General features: G+C 44.7%; 1 protein-coding gene and 1 long non-coding RNA gene across 2 annotated transcripts; both read left to right on the top strand.

The window, feature by feature from the left end:
• Window positions 1-1,468: 1,468 nt before the first annotated feature.
• On the top strand, window positions 1,469-7,017 carry LOC119381521 (uncharacterized). Its single transcript, XM_037649296.2, has 3 exons — window positions 1,469-1,600; window positions 5,737-5,848; window positions 6,777-7,017. The coding sequence occupies exons 1-3, from the start codon at window positions 1,501-1,503 to the stop codon at window positions 7,015-7,017; spliced, it is 453 nt and encodes a 150-aa protein (XP_037505224.1). The 5' UTR covers window positions 1,469-1,500.
• Window positions 7,018-13,058: 6,041 nt separating this feature from the next.
• LOC119381136 (uncharacterized) lies at window positions 13,059-15,313 on the top strand. The gene is made up of 3 exons (XR_007415254.1): window positions 13,059-13,472; window positions 14,336-14,443; window positions 15,223-15,313. It is a non-coding gene; the product is annotated as an uncharacterized LOC119381136 (long non-coding RNA).
• The last annotated feature ends 3,901 nt before the right edge of the window (window positions 15,314-19,214 follow it).

The following is a 19,214-nucleotide window of genomic DNA, read 5'->3' as shown; positions in this document are numbered from 1 at the left end:
CGGTCCGCGAGGCCACGGCTCGAGCCCGCAACCACCGCATTTGTCATTGCACACTACCCTGTACGAATTCCTGATAGAAGTTGTTTGAAATAAACGCCCGGACACATATGCTATTGCGTCATGGCATTCAGTTAAGGATGTTTTTATTTTAAGTCAACGTCACTCGACAGCAACAGCATAGCCCCATGTGTACGAAACACGAGCCGACTTTTACATCCCGGGAACGCTTGCGTCGACACTATCGGGCGTGAAACATCAATCAAACATCGATCACAATTTCTACGAAAATAACAGTCCATTCAGTTACTCATCTTAAACAGCAGGCCCGGTAAGCGCTTCACTTTGGTTGCCGGTGACGTGCCCTAACAAGTATCCGAGCCGCTACACGCGCTGATAGAGCCAGTATTCTTTCGTGGCGCCAGTCGATGATTGTGGTTGTAAGTATAGTTGTTCTCTTCGGTGGCCTTACGTTCGCGGATGCGTTCGATATAGGGGTAGTATCGGTGTTAACATCGCGCAGTCGCGCAAGTGGGTTCTTCGAAGCGAGGGTGGCGCGAACACTATACGAGTAGGGCAACTTGGAACGATAAACACGGCACATGGTCAATTTTCGGATCCAGTGTCATGTTCCCGTATAATGTCAAGAAAGTGAATCGCGTTCAGTATGCGCTGCAGATAAATGCACTTGAGAACAGCTTGAGCACTTGAGCCACGCTAGCGATACACAGCACAAACTCAGTTGAAGCACACTTAAAAGATACCTGGAGAGGCGTATATCGGTGCTCGCACTCCAAGACCTAAATATGCGATCAACCAAATTCGTCGCCTCTTCTGAGTAATCACACGAACTAATCCCTTCACCGAGCAGAAAAGACAGATCTATTTCGCTGCTGAGAAACGGACAGTGAAATTAAAAGTAAAGAACAATATAACGCTAATAAAGGTATACACATGCAAACAAAACATCGCACGTTCAGGGCTCCCGACAAAGCAGTGTCAGCGCCAAGTCTTGAACCAACTGCAGCTTTCCGGAGGCGCTCGCACAATCGTTTCCTAATCAGCATTTGTTCGGCAGCAGTTCTTCTGGATCACACAGACGCGGGGCAAGTTACGGGCAAGCGGGCCTGTTCTGCCGCGTCGGACCCAAGCCAGCTCAATACAACGCGTTCAGACAAGCACGTTCCGGTGTTCGAAATAAGCTTGTCGGGGTGGGTTTGAAACATGTATAGAGAGGGCGGCCATGTGTCGTATAAGTCAATTGCGCAAGGTGGCCGCAAGACAGCAATCACATCGCTGCAGTTGTGTTCAGCTGAACAGTGAAACCAAGCGTTGCGCTACTACCCTTTACATTTTGGTTTCTTTCTTTGCACGTAATCAGACGCATGCGTAGAGTGTGAGAGGGAGAAGGCAAATTCATTCCGTCTTTTCTCTTGCGAGAGTCTTACAGTGCAGATAGCGCGAGGCCAACACACGGGCGAGTACGGCGCATTATAGTGGGCCATGAAGCCCTCAAGCTTCTGGGTCGTGTCGGCAGCGGCGCTCATGGTGGTGGGTGAAGCTCAAGCGGCCGATATACTCTACAGGATGGACTTCGTCAACGGTACGGTGCGCATCATGATTATTAAGTACAAGTTGTATGGCGGATAAACAAAACTCTCGGCTGCGAAATATTGCTTATCAGACAAATAGTGCATATTAATCAGTTGCTCGCGCTGTACAGCACAGTTCTGTTTTGTACATTTACATATTTATTCTGCGCTACGGTGTCTTCTTTTTTTTTTTTTGTACATCGTCCGTGGCAGCTTACAGCTAAGGTGAGCTCGACGACGTGGCTTCGATCCCAGCCACGGCGTTCGCATTTTTATGGACGCGCAATGCAAATACTCCCGTGTGTACTTTCATTATTGTGCATTAAGAGCTCCAGGCGGTCAAAGTTATTACGGAGTCATCCGACCATTACGACGTGCCACATAATCATGTCATGGGTTTGGTAACTCCAGAATTTACTCATGTTTCGCCGTAAATTTTGAAAGCTGATTTTCAATTTTGTTCGGCATTTCTGCACTAGGCTTCTTTTTTTTTTTTTACTTTGGCTTTTGCTTGGAAGATAATGCGTCCTAAGCATTCGCTGTTTAACCTTCACCTATGCTCTTGTTTCACAGATACCGTATGGTAATTTTGATTTGGTAAAAAAACAAATAACTACTTGCGCCAGGAATAATTTACAATTTAATCTACTTTTCGAATAAGATGAAAAAAATAACAGTTATATTTAATAATGGTTACTATCACTGTAAAGACATGGTTTTCTATAAAGTTGAGCAGAGATGGTTGAGAGTCTGGGATAATTGCTGTTTGCTGTTCTAAATTGCTAGTATTCCTTCCTGAGTTAATAAAATATATCTGTAAGATTTGCTAAACATTCGCTGTATCTCCAGTTTTATTACCGACCGATAGCCAAGGGAACAAAACAAATATTTTGACGTTTACCACAAGATTTATTCCACCCACAAATCGGTGCTCGTATTTGAGAAGAATTCCTTACGCTCCTTCAGCAATGCTAGAACTTTCTAAACAGATGTCAAGTAATGATGATGGACATACAGTTAATCAATAATAATAATAATAATAATAATAATAATATCTGGGGTTTAACGTCCCAAAACCACGATATGATTATGAGAGACGCCGTAGTGAAGGGCTCCGGAATTGTCGACGACCTGGGGTTCTTTAACGTGCACCTAAATCTAAGTACACTGGCCTCAAACATTTTCGCCTCCATCGAAAATGCAGCCGCCGCGGCCGGGATTCGATCCCGCGACCTTCGGGTCAGCAGTCGAGTGCCATAACCACTAGACCACCGTGGCGGGCATATAGTTAATCAAAGAGACTGGCTAATGGCAGACAGGTCTTATAACCAGCGAGCACATTTCCATAACTCATGAAAGTATTTCAAATATGGGTGCACTTCTGTAATATGCCTGACGTAAATTACGATTGCCGGAACAGAAACCACAAATAACCAGCAGGCTTGTGTTAATGACTGTGCGAAGCCACTGCACTGAAAGATACTCTTCCACATAAACTCCCAACACTAGTCGTATATGCCTACTGAACTAACTTTTACATGTTTGTATGTGTCATTTAACTCCATTTCGTCCTTAACTGTCAATGTGACTTCTGGTGTTCCACAGGGCTCCGTTCTAGGACCTTTATTATTTTTAACATTTATAAATGACCTTCCTAGCAATATGAAGTCGAAGGTCCGTCTTTATGCCGACGACTGCGTTCTATATCAAGTAATTTCTTGTCCTAGTGATCATACCTTATTTCAGGATTCCTTCACCAGCTTTTGCACATAGTGCAGGCATTGGCAGATGCGCATTAACTTTCAAAAAACGGTAGTAGTATCATTCACAAACAGTCACTTTTTCCGTTGCAACATGTGTACACTTCCGACAACACAATAATCCCCGGGCACAAGAGTACAAATACCTTGGGGTTATCTTATCATACAACTTGCATTGGTCGCAGCATATTGACTACATTACATCCAAAGCACTGAAAAAATTAGGTTACCTGCGTCGTACGTCATCTAAATCTCCGAAATGCATTAAGTTACTGTTATATAAAACCCTTATACGCCCTATACTAGAGTATGCGTCATGTGTCTGGAACCCGTATAAAACAAGCGACCTCACCATAATTGAATCTGTACAAAGAAAGGCAGTTCTTTTCATTTGCAATCGCTATGATCGTAATTTTTCACCTTCATCAGCAATGAATTCCTTGAAACTCCCTCTCCTATGCACGAGACGGGATACCGATTCCTTGAAGCTATTGCACTCATTTCTTCACTCATCTTGTGGACTATCTTCCGACGATTACATCTGCTATGCTAATACTCTTTCAACTAGACGTTACCACAGCCTCGACCTAAAGCCTTTCTTTACGCACACGAACATTTTTAAGAATAGTTATTTTCCTAGAGTTATTGAAAGGTGGAATGAATTACCTGGTCGTACTCGTGAATTGTCGTTGTCGGATATTGTAGACGCGCTGTTATGATAAATCGTTTGGTTTTTGTTTTTTCAACCTTGTTAACAATGTATTTGTGTATGAAAATGTATGCCACTCCTGCAATAGCCCTGCATAGGGCTGCAGTATTTGAAAATAAATAAATAAATAAATAAGCTGTAATATTATTAAATGCGAAGCATCTCTTAGCGAACATTTGCCACTTTGAGCGCTTCTATCTATCTATCTATCTATCTATCTATCTATCTATCTATCTATCTATCTATCTATCTATCTATCTATCTATCTATCTATCTATCTATCTATCTATCTATCTATCTATCTATCTATCTATCTATCTATCTATCTATCTATCTATCTATCTAGCCGCCTACGTCTGGGTGCTCTCATGATCACCTCTTTAACTTGGTGTCGACCAAAATTGGCATGGGAGGGTAAGAGGATTTGACAAATATGACTGTCGGGTCATGAAATGAATAACGTGAAAATCCTGTCGCGTACGTCGTCAAACCCTTTCCTCCAGACACGTGTGGCACATACCCGTTAACCACGGATCCCGGCGTACGGGTGTGCGCCACAGGTGACTGACAGTTTATATCTACCCAGGAACGGCGAGAACAAACATTGGTAATTTAAATTAGAGCGTTAAGAAAAACCGACATCGGCAGCATTGACCCGATGAATGGAAAGAATAAAAAATAGGATCCCAGCAGGAATCGAAGACAAGCATTTTACGCAGCAATCAGGTATTCTACCACAGAGCCACGCCAGGTCTATAAACTAGTTTGGAAAAACAGCCTATGCAGGCGCAATGTCGGTGCAACGTCAATTGTGTTTGTGGTGCTGGCTATCTAATTTCACAAGAAAGTAATAAACATTGCATATGTACTCTTACGATACAGGCGTCATGTCAGGTTAACATTTGTTGTTCCTGTGCTGGCTCCGCTTTTATAGCAGCTAATAAACATTACATTTGTATGCCTATGATTGAGCAAGTTATATTGAAGCATTGCTAAATCCCTGTGAAATACAATAACGAAAGTTACGTGTGATATTCACATGATTGCACCATAAAGTGCACTCACTTTCGATAATACTGACGTAGGTACTGTAACGTGAGGGCTGATGTTACGTCGCTCCATAAGTTACCCTTTAAACGCCAGTGTTGTCGACGTGCCTGGTAAGCCCACGATGTGCACCCATAGCTGCTACACTTACAAAAACAAATCAATCCACCTCGTAACGCTTGGCTCAAAACCATAAAGTACAGCATAGAAGTACTCGCTGACTGCTTCGCATTAAAACGATTCCCACAACGCGTGGGATCTGCCGAATTTTATTGTTTCTGGGTATATGTGATCATTGTATACATTATAGTCATCACCTGACACCTGGAGTAGCAAGCCAGACGATAAACCAGACAAACATCTCCGATGATATCATTAAAAAATCTATCTATCTATCTATCTATCTATCTATCTATCTATCTATCTATCTATCTATCTATCTATCTATCTATCTATCTATCTATCTATCTATCTATCTATCTATCTATCTATCTATCTATCTATCTAAGCCGTACTGAAGATTTGGTCTTTGCTCGAACGCCACTGCGCATTGTTTGGCAGCCTGTGCAGAAAACATCGCACTGAATCGCCCGCAATGAGTGCTGCTGTTTTTTTCAATACTTCGTTTCAGGCACCTGCGATACAAACCTCGGGGTGATCCAAGACGGACATTCATTCTATGACGATATTGCGTGTGTACGCTACATCTGTGCTGCCAGCGTAAGGTCAATTACGTTCATCGAGTAAGTCCAAGTTGAATCCTTCAAAAAATACTTTAAAGCGAACATTGGACCACTTGCAAACTCACGCAGTACGTGCTGCCTGCGGCTTAAACGGTAATCCATATCCGATTCCATGGCCTTCAGTGGCAGTGTTTCACATTCTCAGGGCTGTATCTATAGCACTCATAGCACAAACGGCCAAGAAATTGTACGCTGGAACAGCCACTTCTGTAATGCCACTGGCAAATCGCCTTTTGGTCAACTTCCTTTTTTTTCTATCTTCCTTACCATTACTACGTATAAATTGAAGTAACAGTTCATTTTTATATACATTTCTCGACTTCATTATCAGGTGCACGTGGCTGTAAAGATATTATCCTCGAAAAATGCGCCAGATGTAACGTTATCGCTGTGGAGAGATAAACCCCTGTCACGTATGCGTGAGTATTAAAATAACAGTGATCGCCCAGAAGACCTGCAAGTAACGACTATCCAGAAGAACCATCTGAGTGTTTTCAGTCATCGCTTACTTAACTCTACATACTGAAAAGAAAAATCTTTCTCCGTTATTTTCTAACACTCTTTTTGGTAAATTACTCATGCATGAAATTGTATAAGTGAACAAGTTTCTAACTTTTCGGTTGCATTGAGTGGAGGAAAGAAACCACACGTACTTACTTCTTCGTGATTATAGCAACTACAATAAGCTGTAATAGGGCGACACAATCCTTAATGTGAAAGTTTGAGGCTAGCTGAAATAAATATTACTTGTGCTAAGATTTTGGAAAGGTTACCGTGCGTACATTTCATACAGGAAATCGTATCCGTGTCCTAATACGACCTCAGTCATCTTTCATGCACATTCGGGTGTGATAGCAAACAGGCAAATTATTTACGGCTCATTTAGCACCATTTACTGCATTTGTGAACTCATAGAGCTTTGACGCAGGTGTCCCAAATTTGTCGTCGACTTGAGCGACGGTGCCTGCCGCATCGCTTCAGGAAAGCTCGGACGCTATCCCGAATGCTGCGACCATCCGGAATGTGGTTTCCACGCGCATTTGTCCGAACGCGTTCACCCAACGCCTCCGAGAGTGAAAGAATCTCACACGGGTGACGTGAAGTCTGGGACACAGAAGCGTCTCAAGCGCCCGCATAGAATAGTCAAAAAACAAAATCCTGGAAAATGACGTTCCGTTGTTTGTTTTCTTTCTCTGCTTTGTTCTTTCTTTAAGGCGAAAGCTTTAGATGCCTGATCAAACGCGAAAAATGACCGTCGGCGTCGGCATGCAGCGTCGGCGTCAACACGAGCGATGCAAAAAATCGTCATCATGTGACGACGTCAGTACATGACGTCATCAGTCGCCATCATTCGTGACGTCACTATGACGTCAAGTAACGTGACATCACATGATGACGTCCTCGCATGCCGCATCGCTCGATCAAAGGTGGGTCGATTACGGAGGCACTGCGAAACCACGTGAGGTGCACAAAACCTCCAATGTCTCTGATACCAGAGGCAGTGCAAAACCACGTTGGGTGCAGAAAGTTTCCGAGGTTGGTAATCAATACAGTCGACTGAGAAGAAAAAGAATACGGCTTTCGCCTTTGAGTCGTCTTAGGCAGACGCATAAGAGACCACGTGACTTTTTTTCCCCTCTTGCTCGTCAAACACACCGATTGAGCCGTTCAGACGCCATTATTTTTCATTTGCTTTCAACGCCCCATTTTGAATGCCATCCGCAGAATGACCCACGTTGGGCGGGAATTGTGGGCTCAGGTAAAGGGCTTCGGAGCCAGCCGCCAACTGTGGCTCTCAGAGTCCATACAGCCGCAGGTAGCTGAAAATAACTGCACATTTACTGTTTCAGCTTCGACGCAAGAATGTCGTTTTCCTTTGACGCCGAACGCCTCAAGACACTAACTGCGAGCCATGGGGCGCAGATTCTGGTCGTTTCTATGATGATACCGTGGGCCATAGCCAGCGCCCCCACAAGTAAGACATTACCAAAAAACGACTGTTTCACAGATCGTAGCAATACCTACAGTGTGTAATGACTACGCATCATGCCTTTCCTAAAACGTAATTTCGGAGAATAGTTTCGCTCTGTTTTCCTTTGATGAAATTATATTACCCTTAACACCATTGGCGTAGCCAGGAGGGGAGTGGTTGGAGGGGTTCGAACGTTAATTAAAAGAAATTACCCGCAAGATGCTCTAAACAAGGTCTACAACGAAGCACGTCAACTAGATAGGAAATCATCACTAGCTCAAAGGGCCCCCGTAGCACAGCCCAACCAACCGCCAGCATTTATAACCAAATACTCAAATGCGCTACCAAACATAAACAATATCCTCCGTAAGTATTACCCAATACTGGCAAGCAACGAGCGCCTTAGCAAAGCGTTTCCCGGGGTACCAAAGGTCGTGTATCGCCGCAATAGGAATTTTAAGGACATGTTAGTGCATGCAAAAGTAAACCCTCATTCTACTGCCCACATAACACCTTGTCATCGTCCACGATCTAAGACTGGTAAACACCCTCAAGATGACGTTATAGTTAAAAGCACCGGAAGTGATTACGTCCATCATATAAAATCTAGTTTTACTTGCACTGGTTCAAACGCTATCTACATTATCGAATGTTCATATTGTCAAAAAAAGGTACATTTGCGAAACGGGACAACCTGTTAATGTTAGATTAAACGGGCATCGCGCGAACACGGCGAAGAAATTGCCCAAAGCAGTGGCACACCATTTTAATGTAGCAGGTCACAACTTCGAAGATCTCAAACTTTACATACTTCAGTCAAACTTCCTGTCCCCAAGAGAGAGAAAATATGCAGACTCATACCTTATTCACAAGTTCAATACACTACAGCCAGCAGGTATTAACGCTTCTAAGGGGCTCTTGAATCTATTCGGTATGGTACATACACAACAAAAACCAATGAGAGTTAAGCCCTTCTCCTAGGAATTTCGAACCTACTATTGTTAAAATGCCACGTGCTTCCACTGACAATCATTCAGCGAAACGTATACCCTCCCCTCCCCCCCCCCCCCGCTTTTTGTTCCTTTTTTTTTCGCCTTCCTTGTTACTCACCCAGTTCGTCACGGCGGCCTCCCCCCCTCCCCCACTCTGGCAGTTGCCCTCCCCCTCTCCCTTGTGGTGGAGAGGGCACGAAGCATATACGCACGAGCACGGCCGGTCTAGAGGCGCGCGCTCGCTCCTTGGAGCGAGCGCGCGCCTCCAGACCGGCCGTGGCACGAGAGCCAAGGAAATTAGTTCCAGCCTTGAAGAAGACAAGTCCACTTGTCGAAACGTCGGCTCGAGCATCCACCCCATGTTTACGGATTTTTTCATCGCAAGCTTCCATCTTCCACTTCCTGCCGTTTTTTTTTTTTTTTTTTTTTTTTTTTGCACTACATAGAGTTAGTAATTCATTATGACTTACGTCTAGGTGGGGTGAGCCGCCGCCCGATCAAAAGGCTACAGCTCCATTAATCTATCATCAGATTTACGTTACCTTTGTCATTTCTCCCTCCCATCAGCATCATCAATCCTATCGTATTTTCATCATTGTTCCGTCGACGTAATTCCGTCATTGTCATCACATACGCGTCGCATCCCTGAAATATCAAATTTTAAACCAGGCCCGACTAGATCGAACTTCTCTGTATCGCCACAACCGTCAGTCGCTTCAATTTTCCTCCGATCGACTACACCTGCTACTTTCAAGCAACACAACTGGTTCGCAACAGCAGCGCGCGTCACGAAGGGAGCCAAAGTATCCAATCAGCACATATCCAAGCTGACAATCCATTCGCAGCTGGATACACTCGTTTTGTGTTCCACAATTAGCGCTTGCACTATTCGTATTAGAGAACAAGTGAACTATACAAATTTCAGACATTGACAGCTGTAGGAAGATTCGTCGATAAAGCAAAACAACTCGCTCTCTCAAAAGTTTAAAGCGAACCCTACAACTTGGCTTTCTGTGCTTGCCCCTTGGTGCGATATGTATGCACTTGGCTCCGTGAATCACCCTTATTAGTCCAAAGCAGGACTGCCAGACGCGACTTAACCTAACCCGTGGATTGTGCTACCGAACCCTATGTGGCTTCGTAATCTTTGTTTTTTTTTTCTCCTAATTACGGCTCCCTCATCACGAATAGGGCGACGCGGGAAATATGAGGCGAAAGAAAAAGAGAGCAGCGAAGCTGCCATTCTCCTTCAGGTGTCTGAATAGATGAAAATGAGCGAATGAGACGCACTGTTCCTATGCAAACAGGGTATAAATATGCTAGCCCTTATTAGTGGCGAGTTCATTTGTATACCAACCTCCACACACGTTCGGAGCTCGCAAGGTTCGTGCGCCCGCACGCGGTTGTCACAGCCGAGAAGCTTCGTGCACTGACCAGGTTCTCCGATTGTGTTCATTGTGACAATGCAACGAGTTCACCCATGTTCTCTACCGTATGGCTTACTGTCAAGCCTTTGTCACCGTTTGTGCTACAGCAAAAGCAAAGCAACCGCACGCTCAGCGCCGTGACTGCGGCAGTGTGGTGGATCTGGACGCATTCCGGCCTTCGCTCCCGATATAAACGCCACAGCCAATGCAGAAGATATATATACTGTTGCACCTGCCACTCGTGTGATATATATCCGGTCATAATCGGTGCCTCGCACTCGTGTGTACACCCGCCGGATACAAGGTCTTGTTTCTTCGCTGGTGAGCAAGGTACTTCCGTCGCGAGATGTTCCATACCGGTCGAGTATTCGCCACCTTGCTACTGTGCGCTCTGCTCACCGATGTCGCCCCGTCACTGCGGTCCCTAAGAGCGAAGCATGTGCGCGTTCTCAACGGTAAGAGGACTTCAGTAGTTCGCTTTGTGCTGCGTTCTTACTGATCAGCTAGTCCCTAATGAGGTGTCCCTTGCAAGCAGCCTTGCAAAACCCTTGCATGCCGGTATTCATCTGGACACTTTCTTCTTTGCCAGAGGTTAAAGTTCCCTTATGCAATAGGGATTAACGAGAACGATGTGAAGTGAGGGAAGATAAAGAGAAACCTGCTAAGTCCTCGGGATAGGTCTAGCATTATATGTGTTAGAAAGTTAGTTATTAGAAAGCGCATCGGGCTACTTGCCATTATTAAGGGGTACTGACTAAAACGGTCAGGTAAATTTAAAACGGTCGGGCAATTTTGATAGTGTTTTCTACTAAATATAACAACTGTAGGGGTTTTACGTCCCAAAGCCACGATATGATTGTGAGGGACGCCGTAGTGGAGGGCTCCGGAAATTTTGATCAACTGGTGTTCTTTAACGTGCACCTAAATCTATGTACACGCGCCTCTAGTATTCCGCCTTAAAAATGGTTTTCTAGTGCCCCGTATAATGACACACGTATTCCCGTAAGAATACTTGGCAACGTCCGCCGATGCTTCGCGTTGTAAATGGTAGAAATAGTTTTCGTAAGTGATTTGGTGAGGGCCTCGTAAATTAAAGCCGCTCCGTGCTGCCGCCGCTCGAATCATAGGCGGGAAAATTTGTATGAAAATGCTTCGCGTGAGCTCCAGTGCATAGAGAGGGTGCGGCAAATTTATGAGAAATGGCGACGACTATCAAATATTGGGGTTTGCTGATGCGCAAATGGTCAGAAAGAAAAGGGGATGCGAGACATACCATTGCCTTCCAGACGCTCAAAAAAAGGACAGTGTAAAACGAACACAGGTTCACCTCAAGGTTCACCTCACAGGATTACCTGAAGTGAAAAACTTCCTCTTCGGGTAATCCTCCACCCTCATAACGAAGCGCTGCCTACATGTGGGCATTAATTTAAATATGTTGAGACGCAAGGAAGGAAAACAGGAGAGAGAGGAAAGGCAGGGATGTTAACCAGTTTAGCATAACCGGTGTGCTACCCTGCACAGGGGAAAGGAATGGGGGAGATTGAGAGAAGAGTAAAGAAAGACAGAAAGTGAGGGGGAGCAAACACACGTCACAGAGCAGAGCGCCAGTCCTGTGCGGTATACAGCATCATTTCGAGTCTGCAGCAGCTCGTGCAAGTATGTTGTCCTTAGAAATTTTAACAATGCCTTGGTTGCTTTAGTTCTCGATGACTTTTCGGGATTACGTTGGAGGACAGTTGCTACGACATCGGTCTGTTGTGAAGACGAGCGATAGCGATTGATCGTCTCTGTTCAGCGTAGCGCGGACGGTCGCTGAAGATATACAGCAAAGACTTCTATAGATACCGCAGACGTCGCAAAGAGCATTGTCGGCCATCTCTATGCGAATGTTGGGATACAAGAATTTAGAAGCGCTTGCGAGAAGCACCCGAACACACATAATTTCATTTATTACACGATATGGGAGGTCTTCGGTTCAAGAATCTAACAAATAATGCATACATCAATTCTTTTCTGCGAGATGACAATGTCAGTTGTTTTCTCGCACAAGAAAGGAGGAGATATATTCTCAGTCGCCTTCACGAATCTTCACGACAATGCTACCTACATACAGCATACCATTTCAAAGCAGTTTGATAGAAACGAGTTTGAGCACATTAGTGTTAATGAAAAATCACTGCGGCTAGCAACAGTAATTCATGTTTTTGTAGTTTTAGCCGCAAGCTGCTCGAAGATTACCAAAGCGCCCGACAGCCTCAACAATACAACCCCCTCCTCATCCTGCCAATTAGCAATCTTGTGCTTTTCTACATTCTACGTCCACTACCGACATATTGTTTCATTTTGCTTCCACGGCTTCACATTCTTTCATTATTTCTTCGTCATGCTTGTTGCTGCTGGTACAGGATACGTACTATATAGGCCAGTGTTACGAGGTTCCTCGATGAGAATATCATCTTTCGTCGACGGCGTTAGGCGCTTCAACAATGGAACTAGAATAAACACAATTTAGGCGTATTTTCTTACCCTAGTTTGGAAACCTTGAAGACGATCCCGTTATCATTAATCGGTTTCTATAAGCAGAAAAGTAAATAGGCCTGCCAAAACTTAAACGCCGCATATGCCATGCAGAGTGGCCACCAGACTTCTTGCCCAACACCACGCTTGACGCTGTCCGGCTCCTCCATTCCTAACACCCCAATATAAGAAAGAAGAAAGCCGAAAACAGGGCCTCAAGCGCCCGTGCAGACCGTCCAGACGGCATGGTCGAAACACGAGTAGTCAAGAAAAAGAAACACTTGCGAAAGACATCTCTGTTAACGGCGCTTCTTTTGAAGTTGACGCGAAGTCGTCCTTAGAGACATGCGGCGAACAAAAAAAAATATAGTTCATTCACGACCGAAAGAACACGAGGCTGTTCGTGAAACTTCAAGAGTTCGGACAGCGCTAGGCAGAAGCGGCAGCCGTCGCTGCTGCTGCTTCCTCCTCCCCAGACAGCGCCGGAGCTTTCGCGGCCCTGACGCGCATATAATATAGCCTCTGGCCTCTCGTATTCAAAGCCGGCTAAGCCAGCATAGGGAATCTAGGGCCGCCACAAGCGCAGCACGGGCCATGCTAATTCGTCGACACGGAGTCGCGGCCGTGCTGCTTCTGATACTGGATGCTGTAGTCATGCTGGTAGGAGCTATTACACCGCCCCGTGGCCCCGTAAAGGTGCCCGTCCGGAACGGTAAGTTCTGTTTGTGACATATTGTACAGAGTCCATAGCTTCACGTCGTTGATTTAGCTAGAATATGAGATATGGGTAAATGGAGGCGAACAGCGCAGAATCGTCACAGGGGAAAATGGTAAGGCACGGTGAATTAGCGCGAAGACGGTTCGTGCTCTTAGTATTCCTGTTCCAACTATAGGCAGGAAGCTCGAGTACCCAATTTCGCACAAGAGATTTGAAACATCCTTCAATTATAATAATAGGTCCTTTATTTTTCATCAAGCATAAGATGAGGGAGGCAGGGAGAAAAAGCTACGTAATAAAGCTACGTAAAATTACGTAATCATCCACCTAATTAGACAGTATTATTTCGATTAGACACATTTCGGGGGGGGGGGGGGGGGGGGGGCTCCAAGATTACCGCCTGTGGCCCCCCTCCCACCCCGCCGGCAGAAGGAACTCACTTGTAACTTAGCCCCCCCCCCCCCTTTTCCGTTAAAACAGTCGCAAAATCTACTGATTGTGAACACATGTCACTTTCAATTAATTGGTCTGCTATACGTTGCACATACGAAAAGTGAACGAACATTATACGGGCACACGGCAAAACCAAAGGCTTATTGCTTAATTAGGGTATCAGGGAACTAAATCTGATTTTATTTTTATTCGGCGCTGGCGTTTCTGCGTAACCAATTCAACCGCAATTTTAAAAACAATAAAAGGTGCACACGTCTCACGTTGCGAAGCTCTCGACCCTCGAAATAATCAGCCGCCACAATGTTGCAAGAAGAGAAAGGGGTAACGTGCCATGATAAACAGTAATTATTCAGCAGCTGATATGATTATTCTGGTTTTCCTTATGTTGCGATCTATCTACTCAGGCAGGTGCATCTACCGTGGCAAATCTGTGTGGGAAGCTTACATCACCCTGGCAGACGGGAAATGCGTTCAAGCTCGATGCAAGCCCAAGGAACACCTGCTGCATTTCATTCCGTAAGAACAACGTGACATGAGCTTCGCTCCGTAGGCTTGTCGTAAGACGCAAATCGCAAGTCACACAGCTGGTTCACCTAACAGTTGATCCATATTGCGAGAACCAATCACAAAGCTTATGGTGCACGATATATGTTTCTAAAAAAACTCTACACAAGATAATGGTTGTACTAAAACAACGTGACCACAAAACAATCGAGAAGTATTAGTAAAGCAATGAACGAGACTATAGTTAGGGGACGTTCATGACTGTTCATGATATTAGCAATACTAAGTGCATATTAGTAATACTTAGTAATACATGCTAGACTAAGCGCTATACAATTACAATCATGAATGGAGAAGTAAGAAACTGAACAAAGAAATACCACGCCGACAGCCTGAAGTTAATGTTTAATTTTCCTTTAGGTATCCGCTTTGTAAACAGATGCTCAAGCAGAGGCTTGTAAGCAGATAAGCTTTAGCATTTGCTGCAAACTTATAAGCAGATCCTAGAGAGTCTTTAGTGTGGGTTTGAAAAAACGATCTTTATCTAACGTGTCATGGGAGTATGTCCATCTTTCACACTTAAAGAGAGCAGGCCTCATTAAATGTCTGCACAGTGGAGACCGTACGCCTAAGCGAAAGCTCTGCGAGTATGCAGTGTTTTGAATATGGATTGTAACAGATAAAAGGCATCGCGTTACAGGTTCTACCAAGCCTATCGGGGGTATGTTCAGGATGTCGAGGAGGACAACCACTAAATTGTCATTTACTTGTGCCTTACTTCTTTTTTTCAGGATGAAGGAATGTATGCTTCCACCTGCTGGAAGAGGATGCTTTTATGAGGACGGCTTCTTGGAGTCGCAATGCTGCAAGCCGAACATAATTTGCTATTAACTATACAAGCCCCAAATATTGGCTGTCGTGTGTCTTCGTAGTCCGTGCTTCGTACTTACCAAAACAACAAATAAATGATTGGCTAAGCATGCAATGTCGTCGAGTTATTTACTACAGCCGGAAGTTTCATTCTGCCCGTGTACCAAACTTGTGCCCGGGCAAAATACTCTAAATTCATTTTGTAACATGTACGCTTATAAAATACAACTACTTGCATTCATGTATTATCTAGTAAGCATGACAGCAGGCTGATTTATATCTGTGTCCGTTGCATGTCAGTTGCGTCTCACTTACTAGCATGCACTTTTTTTATCGGTTGCATTCCATTAAGCCACAGCTTTTTCGATTGAACAGGGAGAGCACCTCCATTCTGGAATGTCCCGCATACTTACCACAGGTCAGAGGGTATTATGGCGACGCCCAAGAAGCCTTCCTTAAAAGATTCCGAATGAACGTCATACAGTAAGCTGTACTCCTACGCGCAGTATCCTCTCATTCCGTAACAAAACTTCGTTGCGACCTTCAATCTTTCACCTTGAAATAGACTTCCAGTCATCGCCTTTAACTTTTATGATTTCACTTCGAATGAGGCTCCGGAGTTACGGGAGCGACTGTCGAACTCCCAGCTTATAGGAGTGAATATCAGCAATCATTTGTCAACTAGATCGCTAAATGTGAGCTCAGGAAATGAGGTACGACAGCTCTCCCAAAAGCAAGGGCAAGTTACAGCTTTCTTACTACGCAAAACTATGGGCTTTTATGAATGCGAATTCCCTCGTGCGCTAGAACTACATGCACGGTTGACCAGTTCTCACATCACCGTCGCGTTGAACTGCCCGTCGCCTCGCTGAGCTCATTTGCACACTCCAACGGGCATAAATATACGTTTGGCTATATTTTTGCGACGAAATATGGACGTGTCACCGAAGCTCATATGGAAACAGTGCGACCCACCGTCGCCGATCACGGGGCAATGATGAATGTCGCACACACAACAAGCGCTCGATTGCTTCAACTCGTGCACAGGCTGCAATCACAGCTATACAGTCTGACGTCGCTCTTAATTCACCGATTGGCACACTTTCCAACACCTAAAGTTTTGCTTATATAATAAGAAAAAGGGGTTTCTCTGTTTTCCAAGTGAGTTATAAGGGGAAAACCTTTGCGTTCTAAAATGTTCAACGGACACAGCGTCGTCGCGGTCTTGCTAGTATTCACCGTGCTAACCGACGATAGTCTAGCTTTTCGCTCTACTACATCACCTTTTCGGTCGCTCCAATCGCAAGTGCGCTTTGTAAATGGTGAGTGAAGCTTCCTAACTTCACACACGCTTCAATTTGCTTGTTGTATTGCTATTCAGTGTTCGCTAAAACCCGCATTACCAATTAGTTACTATAAATCATAGGATTGTGAAGAAAGCAACTTCCTTTACGATGTCACGTTTAAATACATACACAGTAAAAAGTCACCCGACTTTTGTAAAACATAGCTGAAACGTTGCTTAAATGTCTGGAAACCCGTGTTTTCCCGAGGAAGCCATGATGAAATGGCACTTATAAACAAGCTAAGTTACAATGAAGTATCTCAACTATAGCAAAGACTATAGCCTCTTCGTGAATCTGCCTATGGAGCTGCAGAAACGAAAAAAAAAAATCCTACCGTTTCAGCAGCAGAAGTGACCATCCATTTTACTGCAGTGCAGCTGCATACGGCACACTTTCTTAATTTCTTTGTGTCGGTCCGCATGCGAAATTCCGTAGTGCCCTCTAAGTATCAGTGGAAGAACCAACTTTAAAGCATTAGTTCTTCCGCGCCCCCTAGAGGATACCAAGAGTTTTATCCCTTTAATGCTTCAAAGACACATTTAAAGCATTCAAGTAATAAAACCCCTGGCGCCCTCTAGGTAACTGTGGAAGAACTTATGCGTTAAGGTGATCACAACCACTCAGTAAGTGTTTTGACACGTCAGTCGAATCTAGTACCTGCGTTGGTGCGGTCATCCGCAGCAAGTATGGGGCGGCCGCGCATTGTGAGAACGCTCGAGGAGCGGCGCGCTTATGAAGCACGGCGACATGAGCAGAGAAGCGAGTGCGTCCGTCAGCTACGCTGGTTATCGACCCTCCCAGAGTGGGTAACCGTCAACATAAGATTGTGGTGAACGCCAGCTACTCGGTATATTATTGTTTAAAGGCCTAATGACAGGTCGGATTTTTCTCGTCTTTCCTTCCAAGCTTTTAAGTGCCATATGTACCCCGTCAGTTCCTTTTTTTTATGTAGTAAGTTCAAGCAAGCTTGAAGTATTATGTGTAAGTTCAAGCAAGCATCACAGACCTTCAGAGAAGTAAGGACACAACATTTTGAAGGCGCGATCACTTGTGGGGTAGTTTGTGGACACATACGAATCATCTGTCAAATATCAACGGCCAGTATAGCCTAGAACATATTTAAAATCAATTAAAGTGCGTGTCGTGCACTGAACGCGAAACGCCGAACCTCACGACATCTACACCAACTCAAGAGCCACCTGCATCACGAGTTTGTGTTGGCTGCCGTAATCCTTGTGAGTGCTCTCTCCTAGCAGACCTTTTAAACGGAAAGAGGGGGCGCCTGCATCGACTTGCACAGGAGTACAAAGGCTGACGTCCTTGCCTCGGCAGTGCATTTTTGCGGGCGCATATTTACATAATATCAGAGGGGATTACAGCAGCACCCAGGAAGCCTTCGTTGAAAGGAGTTGTCAATGCGGTGCTCATGTCGATGCTGTTTTTTATACTCACGTAGCCAGGTATGTTTACATGAAAACCACTCTGGGTCCCACCTCTCTCGGCGCTCTCTGAAACCGAACTGGAACTTAGCGCTATAGAACCATCTCCAAATAATTCACCATCGCGCGTTCGAGAAAAACGAGGTTTCCAGCCGTGATAAGTGGGTCGTTAGCTAATTATTGAGACATAAAAAACAAGAGGTAAAGTTTTGTGTCAGTACATCTTTAACAGACCACCACGCGGCTTACGAAATGTGTGCAACGTACATATTTACCTCCACTACCCTGCCAACGAGCCGAGATGCCACGCATTTCGTTTTTCTGTAGCTGTAAGACAGACATCTTGTCGACACAGAGAGTCTAGAAAAAAGTGAGAATCCGTGACACGTTATAAGTTAGCCTTCTGCTGATTTACCTTCTATTGTATTACAAGAGCAAGAAGAGATACACTGCGAAATACACATATATCTATCTTTAGACGGTGGTAAATCACCCTCCGTCCATCCACGCGCACACAAAAAGGAAGCTACCGGAGTGCGCGAGTTCTTGTAATATCCACTTTATTTGTAGGCGAATAGACGATATACGGAAACCCCATAGTCAGTCCGAGTCACACATGCCAACTCTGAGTCCAACTGGGGTGTTCACACCTTCTTTATTTAAAAAATAACGACATTGAAATGCCTTGCTGTAAAAGTCTGGCAAAGGAAACCACGACCATTCAGAAGACCAGTGCTTATCAGCCTTTCGTCAAAGTTGATTAAATTAAATTCTAAGGTTTTACGTGCGAAATCGTGATACGATTAACTGGAACGCTGTAGCAGGGGAATCCGGATTAATTTTAATCAGTTTGAATTATTTAACTTTCGACTAAACCTAAATGTACGGGCGCTTTTTGCATTTCGCTCCTATCGAAATGCCACCGCCGTGGCCGGTAATCACACCACGTGTGCTCTCGCTTAGCAGCGCAACCCGCTAGTGGGGTTTCCATGAAACCGAATTATCTTAAATGAATGCAGGTGAATGTCAATTCGGCGACAGCAGGATGGACCGAGGCTACGTGACGCTGAAAGACGGGCGATGCTTTGAAGCTGCCTGCCCTCCAGGATCAACCAAGGCCACTTTCAC

Source organism: Rhipicephalus sanguineus, chromosome 2, assembly GCF_013339695.2.
Source record: "Rhipicephalus sanguineus isolate Rsan-2018 chromosome 2, BIME_Rsan_1.4, whole genome shotgun sequence".
Lineage (NCBI taxonomy): Eukaryota > Metazoa > Arthropoda > Arachnida > Ixodida > Ixodidae > Rhipicephalus > Rhipicephalus sanguineus.
This window is presented reverse-complemented; position numbering and strand designations above follow the sequence as displayed.

Coding starts and splice junctions, on each gene's coding strand:
- LOC119381521 (XM_037649296.2), top strand. CDS start 1,501: ATGAAGCCCTCAAGCTTCTGGGTCGTGTCGGCAGCGGCGCTCATGGTG. Junction 1,601..5,736: donor CAGGATGGACTTCGTCAACG/GTACGGTGCGCA, acceptor ACTTCGTTTCAG/GCACCTGCGATACAAACCTC. Junction 5,849..6,776: donor AGGTCAATTACGTTCATCGA/GTAAGTCCAAGT, acceptor GCTTTGACGCAG/GTGTCCCAAATTTGTCGTCG.